Raw genomic sequence first — 20,773 nt, forward strand, 5'->3', positions numbered from 1 at the left:
TTCCCAACTCCCAACTTCGTGAACATTAGTAATCGCTCCGGGTCATTGGCTGCTTTCCACATAAAGCCCCAAGCGATGGATTTACCTATTTTCCAAGCACCGAATAGCGCAAACTGAAAGCCTACACATTTTGTATCAGCATTTTTGTACCAATTTCTCTGGCTGAGACTTTGAAGGAAATGAGTTGGGTAGATCCAAAGTCATTCGCCAGTAATCACTCTTGGAAATTTTTAAGAATTCAGGCCATCTTTCTGGACACCAGAGTCCAGATATCTTGGGCCTGGGCTCTCCCCAAGTATGCTTGTGGTCAAAATGTTTAAAAGCTCATGTCCCTGCTACTTTCCCACACCATTCTAGGTGATTTTTAGCATCTGTTTTTGGTTCTCTCAAAAATGGTATTTGTTTTTAACAGTTCCAACTCATTTTGCCAACCGGTCATTACCTTGAATGGTAAGACCCAGGCTCTCTTGTCCATCTACTGGGTCAATGAGCCCAAACCAGTTACTGATGACTGAACAGCAGTTATAAAGCTCTCAGGCAAGTAATCAGTTCACTGGTCCTAACAAGCCAGATACGGAAAACTTTTGTTCGGCCCCCTTTACAACTGCATCTGACCGTTCCCATTCACGAGAAATCCATTCAGCTTCCTTTTCTTCACAGTTAGAAGGGGATCCTAATTAATACCTGAATTGCTGGGGCCGTAGCTTGATTCCAAAGCAATATGAAGGTTGAATTCCAAGTTAATTTAAAACACATTCTAATCCGTACCTTGAAGACTCAGTTTGTGCCGTGGTCTTCAAGCTCACATTTAAACTGTCACTAAACCAGCTCAAACGGGTAATTCAAGTGTACTTTCATTTACAGCTGATGCATTCTAATAAGTATGTTTTAAGACAGAAAATGTAAATTTTTAGCTATTATTCACATTGCCAGAGTAGTTACTCCGCAAAGTTTCTAGTAAGACCATGGATCTGTCTAATTTTTGTTCTCTAAAGTAGCACTGCTGCTGACATTTTTAACCTTCATATGTTTGTTTTCCTGTGGCCTAATTTGCCCTCATTTTATAGCCGAATGTGCTGCTTCCTCTGGTCTTGGGTTTCTATTCTTGCGATGTCTGTCTCTCAGTTGCTTGTGTGAGGGCCAAAGAGCCAGTCTGGTTATGGGCCAGCTTTCACCACCTACATATCTGGCTTCCTTATATCAGTGAGACAAAGACACATGCCCACCCGCCCTTCCTTTGAAACCTGGTAGTCGTTACACTGCCATGCCTGCACAGTGCCATGTGCATGGACAGAGAAATGAATGTGCGCCCACTGTACTACTCATTCTAGCAGCACACAAGAACAACCGGGCATGTGCCAGGCAAGCGCTGTGTTTGCACCAAACTTGCTCTCCCTATGCCAAGTCAGATTGCGCAGTGGTGGTACCAAATTGGGGGCAAGTATTGGGCCCTCCCTCTCCTCCTTCTCCCCTGACACTCCCAATGGGGCAGGGCCTGGATAATGCACATGATTTTCATTCTGAACAGGGGATTTTTGTTGTTTTCATCCCGGGTTGCCTAATCACCAGCTGTATATGTGGAATGAGATGTGTGAGTATAATACAGTTAACCACACTTACCTATTTTTCCATTTAATATACCAAATTACCACTTTCATACCGTAAAAGATTTGTGTATATTATGACAAAAATGGGATCTTAACAAAAAACACTTTGTGCCTTATTTCCTCTGAAATTATATTTCTTTTGGAACCAAGTTCAAAGAGGGGAGAAAAATGGCAATTTTACACAGCAGCAGGTATCCATTTTTATGTAAAGTGAGGTGATCCGGGGTGTTGGGGTTTTTTTGAGCCGCAAAGGCAGCCAATGAGATCATTTGCCCATATCCACCACCATCAGGCCTTTTTTCTCTGGCTTATCCATAAAGGCTCTTTCACCACCCGATAATTGCTCATCCTTTCACTTTCCCTTGTGCTGGGTTGCCCGCCATTTCCATGTTTAAAAATAGCACTTCACTTCAGATCACAGCATGTCACTTGTTTGAAGTGCAACTGAAATGCTAGAGAATGTAGCCATACATTGTCCTTTCCAGATATGAGTAGAAAGCCAATTATCTGAGTGTCTGTTGTCCAAACTAAGCTTAGCCCAAATTAGAAAAAAAAAAATAGGCTCGGCTAACTGAATAAAATCAGACAAGCCCCCAAATCCCATTTTATTCACCGAAGTTTTCAGTGATCTGAATTAGCTTCATTCTCAACTATTTCCAATATGTTTTTACTGCAGTTTCAATTTCATTTGAATTGATAATGGAGGCAACTAGTGATTCCCGCAGAAACCTGCTAGTTGACCCCATTCACCTTGGCAAAAAACTGATGCTGAGACTCGTGGCTTCTTTTCTAGATTTTACAGGAAGACGAAGCTTGGTGGTTTTCAAGACATGGAGTGTGTACCTTGTGGAGATCCGCCTCCCCCATATGAACCTCACTGTGAGTGACCTCTATCCATATCTTGATTCTATTTATTGCCATTGTTCTTGGCTGTCTGTCTCCCTCGATTAGACTATAAGCCTGTCAAAGGGCAGGGACTGTCTCTATCTGTGGCCGATTTGTACATTCCAAGTGCTTAGTACAGTGCTCTGCACATAGTAAGCGCTCAATAAATACTATTGAATGAATGAATGAATATACTGACAGACCAGCCCTCCTACTTCTCCTCCTCTTCTTCCTCCTCCTCCTCCTTTTCCTTTCTAGGGGGCAAGATCTGCCTTCGGGGTTGAAACTGAGCAGTGTGCCACAAAAGTAGAATTAATATTCATTAAATGCCTACTGTGTGCAAAGCACTGAACTGGAGAAAAATACATGAATGAGAATTAGACTCCGGTCCCTGGGACCTAAGGGGTTCACACTATAAGAGGAAGTGGAGGAGGGTAGTCTAGGTATTCTAGATTGTAAGCCCGTTTTGGGCAGGGAATGTGTATACCAACTCTGTTGTAGTGTACTATCCCGAGCGTTTACTACAGTGTTGTGCACCTAATAAGTGCTTAAGAAAGGAGAAGCAGTGTGGCTCAGTGAAAAGAGCACGGGCTTGGGAGTCAGAGGTCATGGGTTCGAATCTCTGCTCTGGCACTTCTCAGCTGTGTGACTTTGGGCAAGTCACTTAACTTCTCTGTGCCTCAGCTACCTCATCTGTAAAATGGGGATGAAGACTGTGAGCCTCACGTGGGACAACCTGATTACCCCATATCTCCCCCAGTGCTTAGAAAAGTGCTCTGCACATAGTAAGCGCTTAAGAAATACCACCATTATTATTATTTGATTGATTAAGGGGGAGATGTGCAGTAAACACATAAATGAAGAAGAAAAAGCAAAAATAATATGAGACAAGGATGATGATAAAACCTCAGGGGCAGAAAGGAGCTGTGGCAGGATTTCAGGCTCCTCATGGCTCAGTCCACAGTTATAACAGTCATAACTGCCGCCTTATCCTGTGGGAGTTTCCTCTCCTTTCCTGGAGTGGAGCAGGAGATGGCGGGATTCCCGGCGGTGTGAATGGTACTATAGATTAAGCGCCTGCTGGGTGCCAAGAGCTGAACTAAGCGCTTCGAAGAGTACAACAGAGTTTATAAAACCCAATCCCTACCTTCACGGAGCTTACTTTGTACCAGAAATTAAGCCTCCTTGTTGCTAGTTTCAGCGGATAAAATTCCTGTTGATTCATTCAAGTGTTGCACTAGAACCTGAGCCTTTATTTTGCATTTTTCAAATCTTGCCAACCATTTCCTTTTCTATTTTCACCACATTTTTTTTCTTAGTTCAAAAAAGTCAGAACATATATTTGTGAAGAATTGCAGTTATTTTCTTTGATATCATGGGTCTGATCTGTAATGCCTTTCAGAAAAGCTCCGTAAGGCTTTGTAGGAAAACAAACAATCATCTGACCAACTGAAAGGTCTTCTTTAATAAAGACGCTTCAGCCTATTTTGCAACATAACGAACAGAACAATCTTATTTCTCTCCTGTTTGGGGGTGGAAAATGAGTCTATACCTGAAAAACAGTTCAGCCTCTATAGTCATCAGATCTATAGGAGAAAATCAAAGAAAACTGATTCTCTGCAAGCAGAAAAATGTTTGCAGGACTGTTGTGGTATGAACTGGTAGTTTCTGGTGCTCTGTATTTACTCAACCAACTTATAGTATCTACCTCAGCCCAAAGTACAGTGTTTGGTGCAGAATAAGCACTTCAATACCATAATTATTATTATTATTATTATTACTATTATTCGTTTGTCCTGAGCATAGAGTACTGTACTGAGCACTCTGGAGGGTACAGTAGGGCTAGCAGACATGATCGCTACCCACAAGCCTTTAGGAGCATCGAGGAAAGCAAACTCCCCACCGGTCCCCTCCGAGGACTCTGTCCTGATGCTGATGGATTCTGAGCCTTAAGCCACGTAACTTCCCTTTGGCACTTCGAGAAGCACCACAGGAAAGGGTCAACTGCCAATGCCTTGTTCGTTTGCTGCTGCACTGAACTGCACTGGGGCCCGGAGGAGACTTGCCCTAGCCAGAAAATCCAGGGCCAGAAAGGGAGGCTCAGGGACAGCTTCAGCGGAAACCCACAAGCTGCACTTTCACCGTTTGTGATCCCCGAGTCATATAAGTCTGAACCTCCAGTCGCCGAGGACTTGAATCAAGTCCTGCAGGAGTTTGCAATCACCTAGGCAGAGCAGCCAGGAGTGGCACTCGTTCCCAGTCTCCCTGCTTCCTGCCAACACACCCATGGTCTCAGGGCAAACAGCTCTCTCACCCTTCGGATAACCCGGCGCTGACTGTCCATGGGCCCTGCCACTCTGAATCCAGGAAGAGAAGCACAGTCTAGTCGAGGTCCCCAGGCTAGCACTTACTCTCTGAATTCTAATTTGGTCCACATGTCTAAATCCAGCAGGGGATTTAAGATCCATTTCTGTCTCAGCCTTTGAACCATTCCCAGAGAATACTGGAACTTCTGTAGCTTGGATCCCATTTGACCTTCACCGATGAGTGATATCATCTCTCCCTCTCCTTTTTCCATGTCAGAAACTTTAAACACATGTCCATAAAGACAGCACGGAGCGGGCTCCTTCAGAAAATGTAGTGAAAGCGAAGACGGAGGGGGCACTTAGCCGTGTAAACACGAGAGAGAATTACTTCACTCTTTCCGGCTGTGCTCATGTGTTCTGTAGTCCAGAACCAAACCCCTTATGAGCTGTAACAGTTATGCGATGACTTAATTTTATTTACCAAGTTTCATCTATGGAGTCCTTTTAGATGGTAAAGATTAGCAATAACCTCCTTGGCAGGTCCTAACTGCAGAGTTTACAGTTTGAGCCTTTTATTGGAGATGCTAGGAACGCATTAAGATAATAAATTAGACTAATTGGGGGTGGGGTGTAGGGAGCAGCCTACTAGAGCTCAACAAAGAAAAACTTGCCCCCATCCCTAAAAGTGGTACCAGAACCAAACTAGAGATGAACACCGTGAAGGAGCACTTGAAGGAATTGGACAAGAGTCTCAAGTAGGAGGGAGAACAGGTATTGAATCCCCATTTCTCAGGTGAGGGAACAGAAGCACAGAGAAGTTAACTGTCCGCAAGTGGAGGAGCTGGGATTAGAACCCATGTCCTTGGATTCCCGGGCCTGTGCTCTTTCCACTAGGCTAAACTGGCTTCCACTCTTGGCAATGTGATTGTTTCTTTTTCGTTTTGTTTTTTATTGTTACCCAATGTAGATCATTTTACACTTGCTCACAAGAGAAGTCACTTTCATTTTGGCCTTAAAACTCGGAGAACAAAGTAAGGATGAAATGTGTGGCATCACTAGTCCACTCTTGCGCTTTCCCTTTGTTCTCCTATCGCTGCTGCCCCTATTTCTCCCTAACAAAAATACTACTGCGGTTTTAAATGATTAAAATTTTAGTATTATTTCTTAGACTAAAGTTTCCCAGAAAATAATCCAAACAGTAGTATTAAGCTTCGTAGCAGCCTTCTGATTTCTCTCTCATCTTTCCCTCCATGCACAAAATACCACCAATATTTGCAGGCCATGAACTTTGTTTAACTAGTGTAGTCTGAAAGGGAGGGTTTAAAAGTGCTGCCTTAGTAAATGGACAGGGCCCTCTGAGGCCTCAAAATGAGTTGAAAAGTTTTGCTTTGCCTGGGAGCACTGGCAGGAGGGCAGGAATGTCCTGTGCTAAAAGCCTGCAGGCAGCCCTGAGGCTTTGATCAGAGCCTCTAAGAACTGGTAGCAGTTGATGATTACCTACCCTACTGCTATAAATCTAACTCCTAGCTTTTATCCCCTGTCTATTGTAAGGCATTTAGGAGGGAAATCTGGTTTAAATATTTACTCTTCAGGGAACCGAGATCGGTCTTTGAAAGACCATCATTGAATTGAATGGAGGAGGGTGTCCGAAGACTGGGAACCTGGTTCCCTTAGGGGTGAAATGCTGACTCTTTTAAATACTTCAGAGCAATGCAATAAATGCATAAATGCATAAATGCAAACTTGGTAGCACAGTCAAGCATTTTGCCAGAAGCCTGAAGTGAGAGCACCGTTTTCCAAGTTGAAAGTGAAACAGCTAAAGAAGGGCCACCGCATGTGCAGCTGTACAAAGAGTATGTATCAAAATATAATATTTGAGTGCCCACAAATGTGCCAGGAACGGCCCCGGACATCAAGAAGTTTCCGATCGTTCAGGAACTGACCCATTTGTAAGGATAGCAGTTAAACAGATGGAGACCACGGGCTACCCAAGAGCAGCCCCTCCTCCCCAGCTCTGAGCATTCTGCCACGCTGAAATCTGTTCTAAAAAGAGGAACAGAAGCAGTGGGGAGAGGAGGGAACTTGGAACTAGGCTCCCACATATGCCAAGGGAATAAATTTAGAACTGGGGGACTTCTTTAACATCAGTCATTATTGTATGTATTAATTACTTTGAGCATCACAGCACTGTGCTAAGCACTGGGGTGTATACAAGATCATCAGATCAGACACCGTCCCTGACCCTCCTGGGGCTCACGGCCTAAGAGGGAGGGAGGGAGAGCATGTATCTTATTTCTTTTTTATTGAGGTGGATTCTAAGGGCTGGAAAGGCCGGGTTCCCTCAGAGGGGGCAGTCGCAGAGCTGGGACGGACTCGAACGTGGGTGTTCTGCCTTCCAGTCCCAGTCTCTGTCCCCACATTTGGGGTCTCTTCTTTGTTCTAGGCTAACCAGTGCTTTAAACAAGACCTGGAACTAACCCTAAGGCAAAATTGGGAAAGCGTGGCATGCTTTCGACAAGATGGAAAAAATGGTGGAATGGTTGTGCCATACCACCGCTGAAGGACAAAGGGAGGACTACAGAAGGAATTTTAAAAGTGCAGATCAGTGGCTGAGGCTCTCTGAAAAGCAGAGCGCAAGGCTGGATGCCTTTGTCATTTTAAGGGTAGCTATGGAGGAAGAGAAAACTTTAAAGTTCAAACTCACCATGATTTAGAAAATAAACACAACTGGGCACAATCCTTTAAGAGGTGTTTTCACAATGAACTAAACCTCCAGGTGAGATCATCGGCACCAGTGAATGGTTTAATCTCCTCTTTTTCAATCTCTCCTTCATTGCTAAGGAAAACATATTAGATCTTAACACGCACCTGGGAAGAGCTCTGGCAGTCAAACTTTTACCTTTCATGCCACTGTCTGTTGTGCCCGTGCAACAAGGCTCGCTTTTCTCACTGTTCTTGGATGGAGGTTTGGGAGGAAGTGGAAACAGGCAGTACTGTTATACCGTAGGTCCTGGGCTTTTGTTGTAATTGTTGGGAAGGAAGCATCACCTCTCTGGACTGCAGTCTCTTTGTGGGGAGGGATTACGTCTACTATCTCTGTTATAAGGTACACTTCCAAGCAGCGTGGCCTCACAGAAAGAGCACGGGCCTGGGAGTCTGAGGACCTGGGTACTGCTGACTCCACCACTTGTCTGCTGTGTGACCTTGGGCAAGTCCCATAACTTCTCTGTGCCTCAGTTACCTCATCTGTAAAATGGGGATGAAGACTGTGAGCCCCATGTGGCCCATGGGCTGTGTCCAACCCGATTACTTGTATGTACCCCAGTGCTTAGTACAGTCCTTGGCATATAGCAAATGCTTAATAAATACCACTAAAAGCAAAAAATAAATACGATTGATTGATTGGGAAGCATCATGGCCGAGTGGAAAGAGCACGGGAATGGGAGTTAGAGGTCCTAGATTCTAATCCCAAATCAGCCACTTGTCTGCTGTATGACCTTGGGTATGTCACTTCTCTGTGCCTTAGTTTCCTCATCTGTAAAATGGAGATTAAGACTATGAGCCCTACGTGGAACAGGGATTGCATCGAACTGGATAATCTTGCATCTACCCCAGCGCTTAGTACAGTGCCTGGCACGTCGTAAGCACTTAACAAATACTGCAATTATTAGTATTATCACAGCATAACATAGTCATCTAAATGATCACATGTCTGAGGAAAGATTAGGCTGGTCCTGGGCCATGCCCAGTCTTAAAGACTTTGAGGTCCATTCTCAGGAGAGCTGGGGTGTTCCCTAGAAGTCCCTAGAATTCATGCTGGTCTACAAGGTAAGGGAGAGATCCACACAGCTCGTGGGCAAGTTCTTCGCTGAACTAACCCTATTCGTAATGTTCGAGCCGTGGACCAGATGGCAGAGAGGTTCCGAGAGAAGATCTCACAACCAAAAGAAAAGCAAAAGAGGCTTAAGCAAGTCTTAATGATAAACTGGGCTAACATTTGTTGAGCCTTCAGATTCAGAGAAGATGCAGGGGAGGGAGAGCAGCCTCGTCTCTGAGGCCGGGCCAGCACTAGACACTGATGGCCAGGGACAGATCCCTCTAGTCCAGGTTTGTTTCCTCTCCTCCATGCCCCAACTCCATCCTCCTTCAGTCCCCTGGAATCTGCCCAATACCTCATCCTTCTACGGACTCTTGGAGGGGTTTTCCCCCCCAAGGACTTTGGGCAACTGCCCTCTTTGTCCATCCCTAAACTACGTCTTAGGGCTTTAATAAAGCCTTGTTTGTTTCCCCTGGGTCGCCTGCCACTTTTCCCTGTAAATGCTTAGTTGGCAAGGGGGCTCTAGTTTTAACCTACCTTTAATCTAGGGCCTGGCTCAGGGTCCTGTGCAAAGCAGCAAACCAGTACATGCATTTTTTATTGCCTGATTGGCTGGCCTGGGCCTGAAGCCACAAGGTTTGGCTGGATCCAAACCAGCCTGGGCATGCAGAGACCCGAGCAGCTGTTTAACTTGTTACATCTTACTCCTCCTAGGTGAGCGTGTTCACAGAACCTGTCTACCCACATGCCTTCCACTGGGTGAATTTATCTATTACCATTATTGCTAGGAGCAAGTGAAATAATACAGGTGCCAAGCACTGATCATGTCTCAATAGGGTTGGGGGCGAGGAGGAGTAATTTAGAGAGATTTGAGTTGAGAAGCTTCTTGATTGTTCCCACAGAAGTTGAAGACCAAACAAACCTTGTTTTTCTGGAAAACTCTTTGCCTCCTCTATTTTTAACAGCTAGTAGGGCAGGGAAAATGAATTTGCAGGATATCTACAAGCTCAAGACCATCTTGCAATTAAAATGTTTAGTATTCTGATTTAGGATCAGAAGCTGGTTAAGATAGAGATGGCATAGTGCATCTGGAATGTGTGTGGGATCAGGCACATGATGATTGATTTCTGCATTGGCATTTCACTTGCTTTTGGCATTTCTTGTATATCCTGTGGCTGAAAGCATACAGTACACCAATGATTTGGCCACTGTGCTGCTCCTAAAAGCTGATCTTGCCCAGGGCACCTCAGAGAGCTGATCAGTTTTCTCACTTTTTGGTGGCAGCCTCTTATCAATTCCATAAACTGGGGGTAATTTTAATTACCCAGGGGAATAATCCTCCAGATACCATTGGGCTTTCTGTTGGATTGGATCGGTAAAATTCAGGTTTGATCTGAGTGCAATAAGGCAAAATGCCCAAATCCATTTTTCTTTATATTTATCTCTCTCACTATTCAAGGAAAGTTAAATGGAATGAGGGAAACAGTCTTTGTGGTTGTTGAAGAGCACTTGTATTCACCCTTGCCAGTTACATGGCAAATCAGAAGTTAGATGTTAATGATTACTCTAGTGCTTATAATATCTAAGTGACTTCATAAAGATTAATAGATCCTTTGAACCCAGCCATATGGCAGGTGAGCATTATAACAGTGCTTGGCTCATAGTAAACACTTAAATACCATTATTATTATTATCTCCACTTTGCTAAGGAAAACTAACAGTGAAATGGTTAATATTAGTGCCTGGCCCACAATGAGACTTAACAAAGACTTAAAAAGACTTTCTCCTAAACCTTAAGGTACTCTACAACAAAATCAGGAAATTTCTGGTTTTCTCTCCTGAACCCCACCGACCCTTGCCCGTATTGAAAAATGTGGGATACACAGTAGAATTGCAGTCAGTTCAACTAAGAAATCAAATTATGCCATGTTTTCATCAAGAACATGGCCCAGAACAGGTTAGTCAAGGAAAGTCAGAGCACAGAACAAGAACAGCGGAGCCTAGTTTTCTGATCTTTGCTTATAACTTCCAGCAGGCAATCCCCTTAGTCTCATTGGAGACTTCATTTTGGAATAGCAGCAGCTCTGTTTGATCTCGCATTTCCCTCAGCTTACATGTTTCTGGTCAAAACCAGAGAGGCCTAGGGGATAGAGCACGGGTCTGGGACTTGGGTTACAATCCCGGCTCCACCACTTGGCTGTGTGGCCTTAGGCAAATCACTTCTCTGTGCCTCAGCTGCTTCATCTGTAATATGGGGATTAAGACTGTAAGTCCCATGTGGGATGGAGACTGTGTCCAATCCGATTACCTTGTATCTACCCCAGTGCTAGAACAGTGCCTGGCACATAATAAGCGCATAACAAATACTATTTAAAAATGGCGTGTTTTTATAAGACAAAGAACCTGTCTCACAAGCCCATAACTTTGGCATTACCCATGTCTCCTGTATCTCGTTCACCCCACATATTCAATCCATCACCAAATCCTGTGGTTCCACCTTCACAATATCACTAAAATCTGCCCTTTCCTCTCCATCCAAACTGCTACAACTTTAATCCAGGGACTTATTTTATCCTCTCTTGATTACTGTATCAGCCTCCTTGCTGATTTCCCTGCCTCCTGTCTCTCCCCACTCCAGTTCACATTTCACTCTGTGGCCCAGATCATTTTTCCACAAAAACATTCAGGCCACGTTTCCCCACTTCCCAAGAACCTCCAGTTGTTGTCCATCCACCTCTGCATCAAACAGACACTCCTTACCATCGACTTTAAAGCACTCAATCACCTTGCTCCGTTCTACCTCACTACGCTACACTCCTACTACAACCCAGCCCACACACTTCGCTTCTTTCATGCCAGTCTCACTGTACCTCGATCTCGCCTATTTCGCCGCCAACCTCTCGCCCACGTCCTGCCTCTGACCTGGAACGCTCTCCCTCTTCATCTCCAACAGACAATTACGCTCCCCCGCCACCCCTTCAAAGCCTTATGGAAGGCACATCTCCAAGGTCTTCCCTGACTAAGCCCTCCTTTCCTCTTCTCCCACTCCCTTCTTCATTGCTGTGACTTGCTATCTTTATTCATCCCGCCTCCCAGCCCCACAGCACTTATGTATATTTCTGTAATTTTATCCGTTTATATTAATGTCTGTCTCCCCCTTTAGACTGTAAGCTCACTGTGGGCAGGGAAGGTGTCGGTTATATTGTTATTGTATTCTCCCAAGCGCTTAATATAGGGCTGTGCACACAGTAAGTGCTCAGTAAATATGACTGACTACCGCTCAGGAAAGAGGAGCAAGGAGGAGATGGAGGGATTGTGCAGCAGTGAAGTGTTTAGTCTCCTCTCATTCTGCCCCGGGTCACACGGATGCAGTGCAGGGGCCAGGTGAAGGAAAAGAAACATACAGGAAGCATGGCTAAACCGGCCTTTTCAAGCCACTCTGGGAGGAAAAGTAAATGGGGAAGAGAGAGAGAGAGACCGAGAGAGCATTTTTGCATGGGTGTGTTGAGAGTGAAATATATATTTCACTACGAATGCATATAGAAGAATGAGTATGTATACATATATCTATGGAAGGAGAGAAAGAGAGCTTGCAGAAGACAAGATAAAGTAGCTGAGGAGAAAGTTTACAGTTTTGTTAAGCCTCGGTCACTCCGCAGCTCACGTACTGCTGTTTAATAATAATGTTGGTATTTGTTAAGCGCTCACTATGTGCCGAGCACTGTTCTAAGCGCTGGGGTAGACATAGGGGAATCAGGTTGTCCCACGTGGGGCTCACAGTCTTAATCCCCATTTTACATATGAGGGAACTGAGGCACAGAGAAGTTAAGTGACTTGCCCACGGTCACACAGCCGACAAGTGGCAGAGCTGGGATTCGAACTCATGAGCCCTGACTCCAAAGCCCATGCTCTTTCCACTGAGCTACGCTGTTTACTGGTACTGATCGTGGCTCAGTGGAAAGAGCCCGGGTTTGGAAGTCACCGGTCATGGGTTCGAATCCCGGCTCTGCCTCTTGTCAGCTGGGTGACTTTGGGGCAAGTCACTTAACTTCTCTGTGCCTCAGTTCCCTCATCTGTAAAATGGGGGTAAAGACTGGGAGCCTCTCGTGGGACAACCTGATTTCCCTGTAAATCTACCCCAGCGCTTAGAACAGTGCTCTGCACATAGTAAGCGCTTAACAAATGCCAACATTATTTATTATTAGACTGCCATCAGGGGCTCCTGTCCCAGTCAAGTGGGTTGAGCCTGGGGCTTGTAGAGTTGAGACACATTGGACAGAGAAGAGTATCCTTATATTCTGCTATTTCCCCTAACTGTAGTTTATTTTCATGCCTATCTCCCCTTGTAGATCATAAGATCCCTAGGGTCAGGGATCACGTCTTCCGACTCTGTTATATTGTACTCGCCCAAGCACGTAGTACAGTGCTCTGCACAGAGTAAGTACTCAATAAATACCATTGGTTGATTGAGGGGGAGTACCATGGGAAGCAGCGTGGCTCAGTGGAAAGAGCCCGGGCTTGGGAGTCAGAGGTCATGAGTTCAAATCCCAGCTCTGCCACTTGTCGGCTGACTGTGGGCAAGTCACTTAACTTCTCTGTGCCTCAGTTACCTCATCTGTCAAATGGGGATTAACTGTGAGCCTCACGTGGGACAACCCGATTACCCTGTATCTACCCCAGCGCTTAGAACAGTGCTCTGCACATAGTAAGCGCTTCACAAATAACCAGATTATTATGGGAGAGGTCAGATGGTCAAGGCCCTGCAGAGATGAGAAGACTGCAGGATATAAACTAAAACTGCTTCACTGCCCCCCCGACATTCCTTCAGGAAGGAACAGAATTATAGCCTTTTATTTTGACAGATGCATACAGAAGTGACGATCCACTTGAATGTGACTTTATTTCTCTAGTGCCACTGGCTTATTTTCAGAGAACTGCCGATCATAGAGCCAGGATAGGGTAGGTGGCATTCCCAATTTGGACCAAAATCAGAAATTCTATGCAAAATTTGGAGAAGCAGCGTGGCGTTTTTGTCCTGGCTCCTCCACCTATCTACTCTGTGACTTAGGGCAAGTCACTTAACTTCTCTGTGCCTCAGGTACCTCATCTGTAAAATGGTTACGACTGTGAGCCCCATGTGGGACACGGAATGTGTCTGACCTACCTTCTACCTACCCCACTGCTTAGAACAGTGCCTGGCACATAGTAAGTGCTTACCAAATACCATAAAAAACTAGTCCAAGGGCCAGAAGCTCCTGAACTGGCGCTAATGAAAATGTCGGTGATTAAGACAAACCGTCAAAATCACTTTGATTTCCCTGCATTTTTAACACTGACTATGTACCCACAGAGCTTGCCAAAAAGAAAATTCCTTGATGTTTAATCATTTCGCTTATTCGTTTAATAATCCCTCATTAAAAATTGCTAATAATAAGGAGATCATGTTGGTAAAGCCCTTTGAGATCTTGGATGAAAGGAACGTTATAAATATAAAGTGGCAGTAGTAATAATTAGCTGTGTCTGTCTAGAGGAAATGGCATTTGGCTTTGTCTGGAAAAGAAACTCTGTGTTTAGAACTATTACCGTACACCCGGGCTAGAGAATCCGAGCCTTGGTTCAGGGCTGAGGGGGGAAAGGATCGGGGGAAGGAGTGAGGGAGAATTTCAGCCGACTTCGGGAACATTCGGAGGTCATGACTGTACTTTTGCTCTTTTTCTCAAGTCAGGCCAACTACGTAGAGAATGGTTTAAATGGTGGTAACTAGTGAACCATCTGTTGCCGACTTGTTCATTCCAAGCGCTTAGTACGGTGCTCTGCACATAGTAAGCGCTCAATAAATACTACTGAAATACTATTGAATGAACCTGCCTTATCTTCCTAGATGTGTGGCCAAACCAAGCTCTGTTTGGACAGCACAGACCTGTTCTCCCCTTTATCTGGCTCCTGTTGGATCCGTACCCTTTAAAATTGAAACAGGAAGAAAAAGGACAGGAAGAAAAAAATCCATGTTTAATTCTTGCTGACCTCCCTGCCTCCTGTTTCTCCCCACGAGAGTCCGTACTTCATTCTGCTGCCCAGAAGAGAAATACAGCCCATGTCTCCCCACACCTCAAGAACCTCCAGTAGTTGCCCATCCACCCCCACGTCGAACAGAAATTCCTAACTATGGCTTTAAGGCACTCAGTCAGCTTTCTCCCTCATACCTTACTTGGCTGATCTCCCACAACCCAGCCCCCACACTCTGCTCCTCCAACCAACTTCCCGTCCCTCGATCTTGTCTATCCTGCCGTCTGTCCTGTCTCTTCCGTCTTCCCTTGTCTAGCCTAGGGAAGCAGCACGGCCTAGTGGATGGAGCACGGGCCCGGGAGTCAGAAGGATCTGGGTTCTAATCTGCTGTGTGACCTTGGGCAAGTCACTTCACTTCTCTGTGCTTGTTACCTCATCTGTAAAATGGGGATTAAGACTGGGAGCCCCAGGTGGGACAGGGACTGTGTCCAACCCAATCACCTTGCATCTATCCCAGCACTCAGTACAGTACCTGGTACGTAGTAAGCATTTAACCAATACTACAATTGTTTATTATTATTACTGCCAACTCCTTTCCCATTTCCCCCCTCTGGCCTGGAACTCCGTCTCCTTCCATATCCAACAGACTACCATTCTCCTCATCTTCAAACCCATCCAAAAATCACACCTCCAACACGTCTTTCCCAACTAAGCCCTCATTTTCCTTGTCCCTTCTGTGGTGCCTATGTCAGTCACCCAGTCGTATTTACCGAGCACTTACTGTGTGCAGAGCACTGTACTAAGTGCTTGGGAGAGTACACTACAGCAAGACACATTCCTGGATCTGAACCCTTCAAGCACTTGATATCCACCCACCCTCTGCTCCCAGCACTTACTATACATATCCTTCTACCCAGCCATTTCCCCTGTCTGGAATTTATTTTAATGTCTCTCTTCCCGTGTAAACTCTAAGTTCCTTGTGGGCAGGGATTGTGTCTGCCGATTCTATTATATTGTACTCTCCCAAGCTCTTAGTACAGGGATTTGCACACAGAAAGCACTCAATAAATGCCATTGATTGAGTGACTGATTGATCTATCTCTGAACTAGGATTCATTCATTCATTCAGTCGTATTTATCGAGCGCTAACTGTGCGCAGAGCACTGTCCTAAGCGTTTGGAAAGTACAGTTTAGCAACAGAGACAATCCCTGCCCACACCGGGCTCAGAGTCTAGAAGGGGGAGACACACATCAAAACAAGTAAACAGGCTTCAATGGCATCAATATAAACAAATGGAATTATAGGTATATACACATCATTAATAAAATAAATAGAATTAATTCTTGGCTCCTCCCCAGCCACCCAGGATTCCAGCTCTGGCCACCAAGCTCAGGGTGATTCACTTATACCCCAGCTGTGTGCCAGTGATCCCTCTCAAGGTCTCCACCCACCCTTGCCTCCCAGGGTCCTCCCTTTGGGCTTCTCAGTCAGAATTGCTGCTATTATTCGAGGTCCAAGTTTCTTGCCACTGCTCTCCCTTCTTCCACCATCTCTCCACCGCGCAAGGGAAGCCGATCACTCCTTGATCGGGAAGGCAGAATCAGAATCATCGCTGCACCTTGATACTTAGGGGCTCATGGATTTAGAGGGTCATCGCCAGTCTCTTTAATCACTATTTCCTTCTTCAAAATCTGTTTCTATTTAAATAGTAGTAGTAACTGTCCTTGGTTATACCCTCTCTCCTTTATTGCCATTCTGTGAATAAACTAAACATTTCAAAATTACTGTAGTTAAAAATACTGACTTTGTCGATCAATCAAGAGTATTTGCTACTGTGTGCAGAACACTGAACTGTACTAGTGCTCGGGAGAGGACAATAATATTAGAAGACACGATCCCTATCTTCAAGGAGCTTTCAGTGAATCATTTGGTAAGATTTGCTGAGATCTGAGATTACATATAAAATAAATGAAATGAAGACATTCAGACAGGAATTTCTAGTAGATATCGCATGCATCATTCTCATGGTATTCTCAGTCCACCAGTGAGTTTACTGAACATGTAAACAGTGACCGTTTTGATTCAAAGACCTGTGGAGTCCTGAATCCATGCCCACTCAGTGTTTGCATGACCCATCTGGAATAGAATGCAATTAGGGAAATAAAGGACCATTCTTCTGACAGCGCAAGTCCAGTCAATCAGTGGTATTTATTGAGCACTTAGTGTGCAGAACACTATTCTAAGTGTCTGTGAAAGTATCTCCCTTAATGCAAAGCTTCTCAAAAATGCAGCCCCCTGAGTTCTAGAAGAACATTGTCAGAATTCTCCAAAACAGAGTTTGAGATTCCTTGCTCTCTCACTTTCACAGTCAGGATCCTAACATTAGCCAGTTGCCAACGATGCGCCAGGAGAAATCAATCAATCGTATTTATCGAACACTTACTGTGTGTAGAGCACTGAACTAATTATATTAAGGAAATGATGAGGACGGGTGGGTAAGCTCTCAGGATCGCCTTTGCCTCCATTGGCTTCATTCTGGACTTGGAGAGGTTTGACTTATTCGATCTAAGTTCTAAGAATTCAAGGTAATATGGATTGTTAAAATTAGTATCTTAGGGATACTGAGGTTTAATGCAGAGTATTCTGCTACTTAATGAGCACCTCCTGAATGCAGTGCTCTGTGATAAGCACTGGAGAAGTACAACAGAAGCACAGAAACCTAGGCACTTGCTTGCTTCAACAGGTGAGGCATAGACCGTAGTGGCATAACAGCTGGACTTTCTTATTAAGTGGAATCACTTTCCTGAGCTACTCCTTCAGGCTGGGTGACTGTGTCTTTGCCTTCGTTGTTAAATTACGCTTGGGTCGGGCTTCCTAATTGTTTTCCAAATGCAAACCAACTATATCAGAGCTGGACTGTGGAATGAGTTCTGCTCAGAATAAAAAACATACGTGTGACTCTTCTCTGGGACAGTGGAAATAAAGCCTGTTTACAGACACTCCTCACTCCTCTGTCAAGAGCCATTTCCACTGGCAACCTCAGAGTGCCAGGAATCGAAGTTATGGTGAGGAAATGAACTTGAAAGGCACCAATCAAGCTCTGCAATCCTGCACCGATAAACAAATGTTGCCTGACTTCTAAACAAAAGGTCAATACTTACGTAGCTGGGCTTTCTCTTAGTTTTTTCCACACACAAAACAACTCTGTAGGGCAGGAATTTGGAAACCAAATGCTTCAGAGTCAGCAGTTGGAGCAGATTTGAAAACTTGTGCTCTGACATGATGACCTTTTGGCTGTAGGCCATGCACGCAGAGAGCTGTCCTCCTGCAGATGTTGGGAGACAGTCCCAGCAGGGGCTTGCCGCCTTTTCTGACAGCCGCCGGGTAATGCTTCTTGCCTCTTGGAATTTAGCAGCTGTCAGAGCTAAGACGACTAAGGCCAGGATGGGCTCTCCGGAGACTGAACTTCCTTAGGCTGGAGTTCTGGCTCTAAATTTCCACATCACCGCTTGGGAAGTAACCTCTGTCGGTCTTAAAGAAGCTCACTGAATTCAGGAATGATTTGGAATAAACAGATACCAGTAAACTGGCTAGGCATGGAACTTTCTGTGGTCCCGAGAAAAGAGAAATGAACGCATGCTCCCCCTCATTCTCAACCACTGAAAGTTGAATGTTTTCACTGTGTCGAAGACCAAAGGAATTCATTCTAGCCGGTTAACTTGTTGGTGCTGGATCATGTTTGTGTATCGGTTGGAAGCACCTGAACTGTGAAGTGGCAGAATCATCCGGCTCAGAACTCTGGTTTGTTTGCTTGTAAAGCCCCAAAATACAATGCCTTTAAGATGAAAAGCTGAGCAAACCAATCAAGAAAAGGATAATGGCTCTCTTTTGTTCATTTAGCCAACATCTGAGTGCTTGGTATAAATTGGCTGGCAAATCCAAGTATTTTGTGAACTGGCAGCAATTTGAATGATACATCTGGGACTCATATGTTTAGCGTTTCCACCATTTGGCTGCTGTAACCAGCTGGATTTTACAAAAGGCTTGCTTGCTCTTTGGAACCACACCTTTACATCTGTTGAGATCGCAAAAGGCTCTTCTTCGCAAAAAGCAGTTTCCACTGGGTACTTTGCTTAGAAGTCGATTAATATAAGTTTCTACTATATGTGACAGTTTCACTGGGTCTGGGCTTTGTGTCAGTCTCTCCCTAAAAGCTGGGGAATGTAATATTAGTTGACCAATTAAATAAAATAGTGCCTGGATCTGAAAGAAGTCTTGGTACAAGACTGCCATAATCTTAGTAAGAATAGCCATGCAGCATCCTGATTAGTAGCTCATTGTAACCGAATGCCTTTATTGTACTCATATCATTTTTAAGGGTTCTTCGTCTTTCGATTATCGAAAGGAACCTAGATGTTCAAGGAACTACATGTAAATCCACAGAAATCCCATTAAATTGGGATTACTGCTAAGCACCTTGAAAAAGGGTGCTTAGTAGAAATCCAAGGTTGCTTTCTTCAGGAAGGAGTGTGGCCTAGAGGATAAAGCACCGGTCTGGGAGTTAGAGAACATGAGTTCTAATCCCGGATCTGCCACGTGAATGTTGTGTGACTTTGGGCAAGTCACTTAACTGCTCTGTGCCTCACTTACCTCATCTGTAAAATGGGGATTAAGACTCTGACCCCCAGATGGGATGAACTGTGGCCAACCTGATTAGCCTGTATTGACCCCAGCATTTAATTCAGCGCCCGGCCCATAGTAAGCAGTTAACAGTCACCACTAAAAAAAGGGCAGAGATTTAATTCCCTTCACTTTTCTAGTGCTAGTTGACCAACATTTCATCAAAAATGCTACAGCGGGATATCTGTGAAGCTGGGCTCTGAGATGGATCTTCACTCTAATATAAGGACAACTTAAATGTGTATTTTTCTTCTCAAATTCTTCCAGGAGCACAGATTTTTTTTTTTTAGTGGAGCCTGCCCACCAGTATTAGAAATATCTTGGGGCATTTGGGGTTTATAAAAACAATGGCGTAGGGCCAAGGACCCTGAGCAGTTGTGTTTCAGTTCCTATCATAACCTTAAACCGAGCGCCATCTTGTCCACTTCCAGGTACAGCCAAAGTGAACCTGGTGAAGATCGCATCTCCGGCCTCCAGCCCCAGGGACACGGCTCTGGCTGCAGTGATCTGTAGCGCCTTGGCCACCGTGCTGCTGGCCCTGCTCATCCTCTGCATCATCTACTGCAAAAGGCAATTTCTGGAGAAGAAACCCAGCTGTGAGTGCCCAGAGCTTTTCTGTGGGCCCGAGTCAGAGCAGTTGGGGATAGACCAGATTCGTGGAAGACACTTCCTAACTGGTCCCGGGCTCAAGGGGACCAGATCGGGCAAGTTGTCCGTACACAGAAAGGTGGACAATTATGAGAGCCCCTCACCCTGCTACTCTAAAGACACAACTTCTTTGAGATCTCTTTTTACTAAGCTTCTGTCCTTTGCCGATCCCTACCCCAACACTCCCCACACCGCCCTACCCCCAACACAGAAAAAATCCTCTCCAGGACATTCCATTTTCTGAATGTAAGACTCAATTGGCATGGAGTTTCAAATGGTTATTTTCCCCTTGTCTTACAAATTATAAAGAATACTTTGGAATTTAAAGCCTTGTAGTATTTAGGGACTTCCCAAAGGGAAAAAGGAGGAAAATGAAGGGCTAATTGGCGCATTTTCTCTTTTTTTCCAATGTTTCCCGAAGGGTCTACAAGATTCCAGGACGTACAGTACAATGGATCTGAACTGTCCTGCTTCAACAGACCCGCTCTGGGCGAGTTCACACATGGGGCCTGCTGTCAGTGCCAGCGAGTTCCTGTGCAGACATGCCGTAAGTGGGGAGGTCTTACCCAGGGACGAGCCACCTGGTGCACCAAAAGCCGGGCACAGGGTATGCACGCACGCACGGACACACACACACACACACACACACACACACACATGCCCCCTCCTCCCCCTCCCGCCTCCGGAAGTGCTCATAAAGGATTCCAGGGCTGGTGATTCATTGTCTGAGCGTCACAGTATGGAGGAGGGAAATTAGAAAAGCAAGAAGTGACCCCAGGACATCCAGGGCACGTGGGCCCTCAGTGAGCATGGGCTCGCAAAC

At 45.1% G+C, this 20,773-nt stretch overlaps 1 protein-coding gene across 3 annotated transcripts in view; it reads left to right on the forward strand.

Moving 5' to 3' along the window:
* Nucleotides 1–20,773, forward strand: part of TNFRSF19 (TNF receptor superfamily member 19) — a 60,787-nt gene that overhangs the window by 32,150 nt on the left and 7,864 nt on the right. For all 3 annotated transcript variants that reach the window (XM_007664097.3, XM_007664098.3, XM_016226774.3), the window contains exons 5-7: nucleotides 2,401–2,486; nucleotides 19,734–19,898; nucleotides 20,372–20,497. In XM_007664097.3, coding sequence (XP_007662287.1) covers nucleotides 2,401–2,486; nucleotides 19,734–19,898; nucleotides 20,372–20,497 — 377 coding nt within the window. The remainder of the gene's footprint in view (nucleotides 1–2,400; nucleotides 2,487–19,733; nucleotides 19,899–20,371; nucleotides 20,498–20,773) is intronic.

The sequence above is a fragment of the Ornithorhynchus anatinus genome, chromosome 20 (assembly GCF_004115215.2).
Source record: "Ornithorhynchus anatinus isolate Pmale09 chromosome 20, mOrnAna1.pri.v4, whole genome shotgun sequence".
NCBI lineage: Eukaryota > Metazoa > Chordata > Mammalia > Monotremata > Ornithorhynchidae > Ornithorhynchus > Ornithorhynchus anatinus.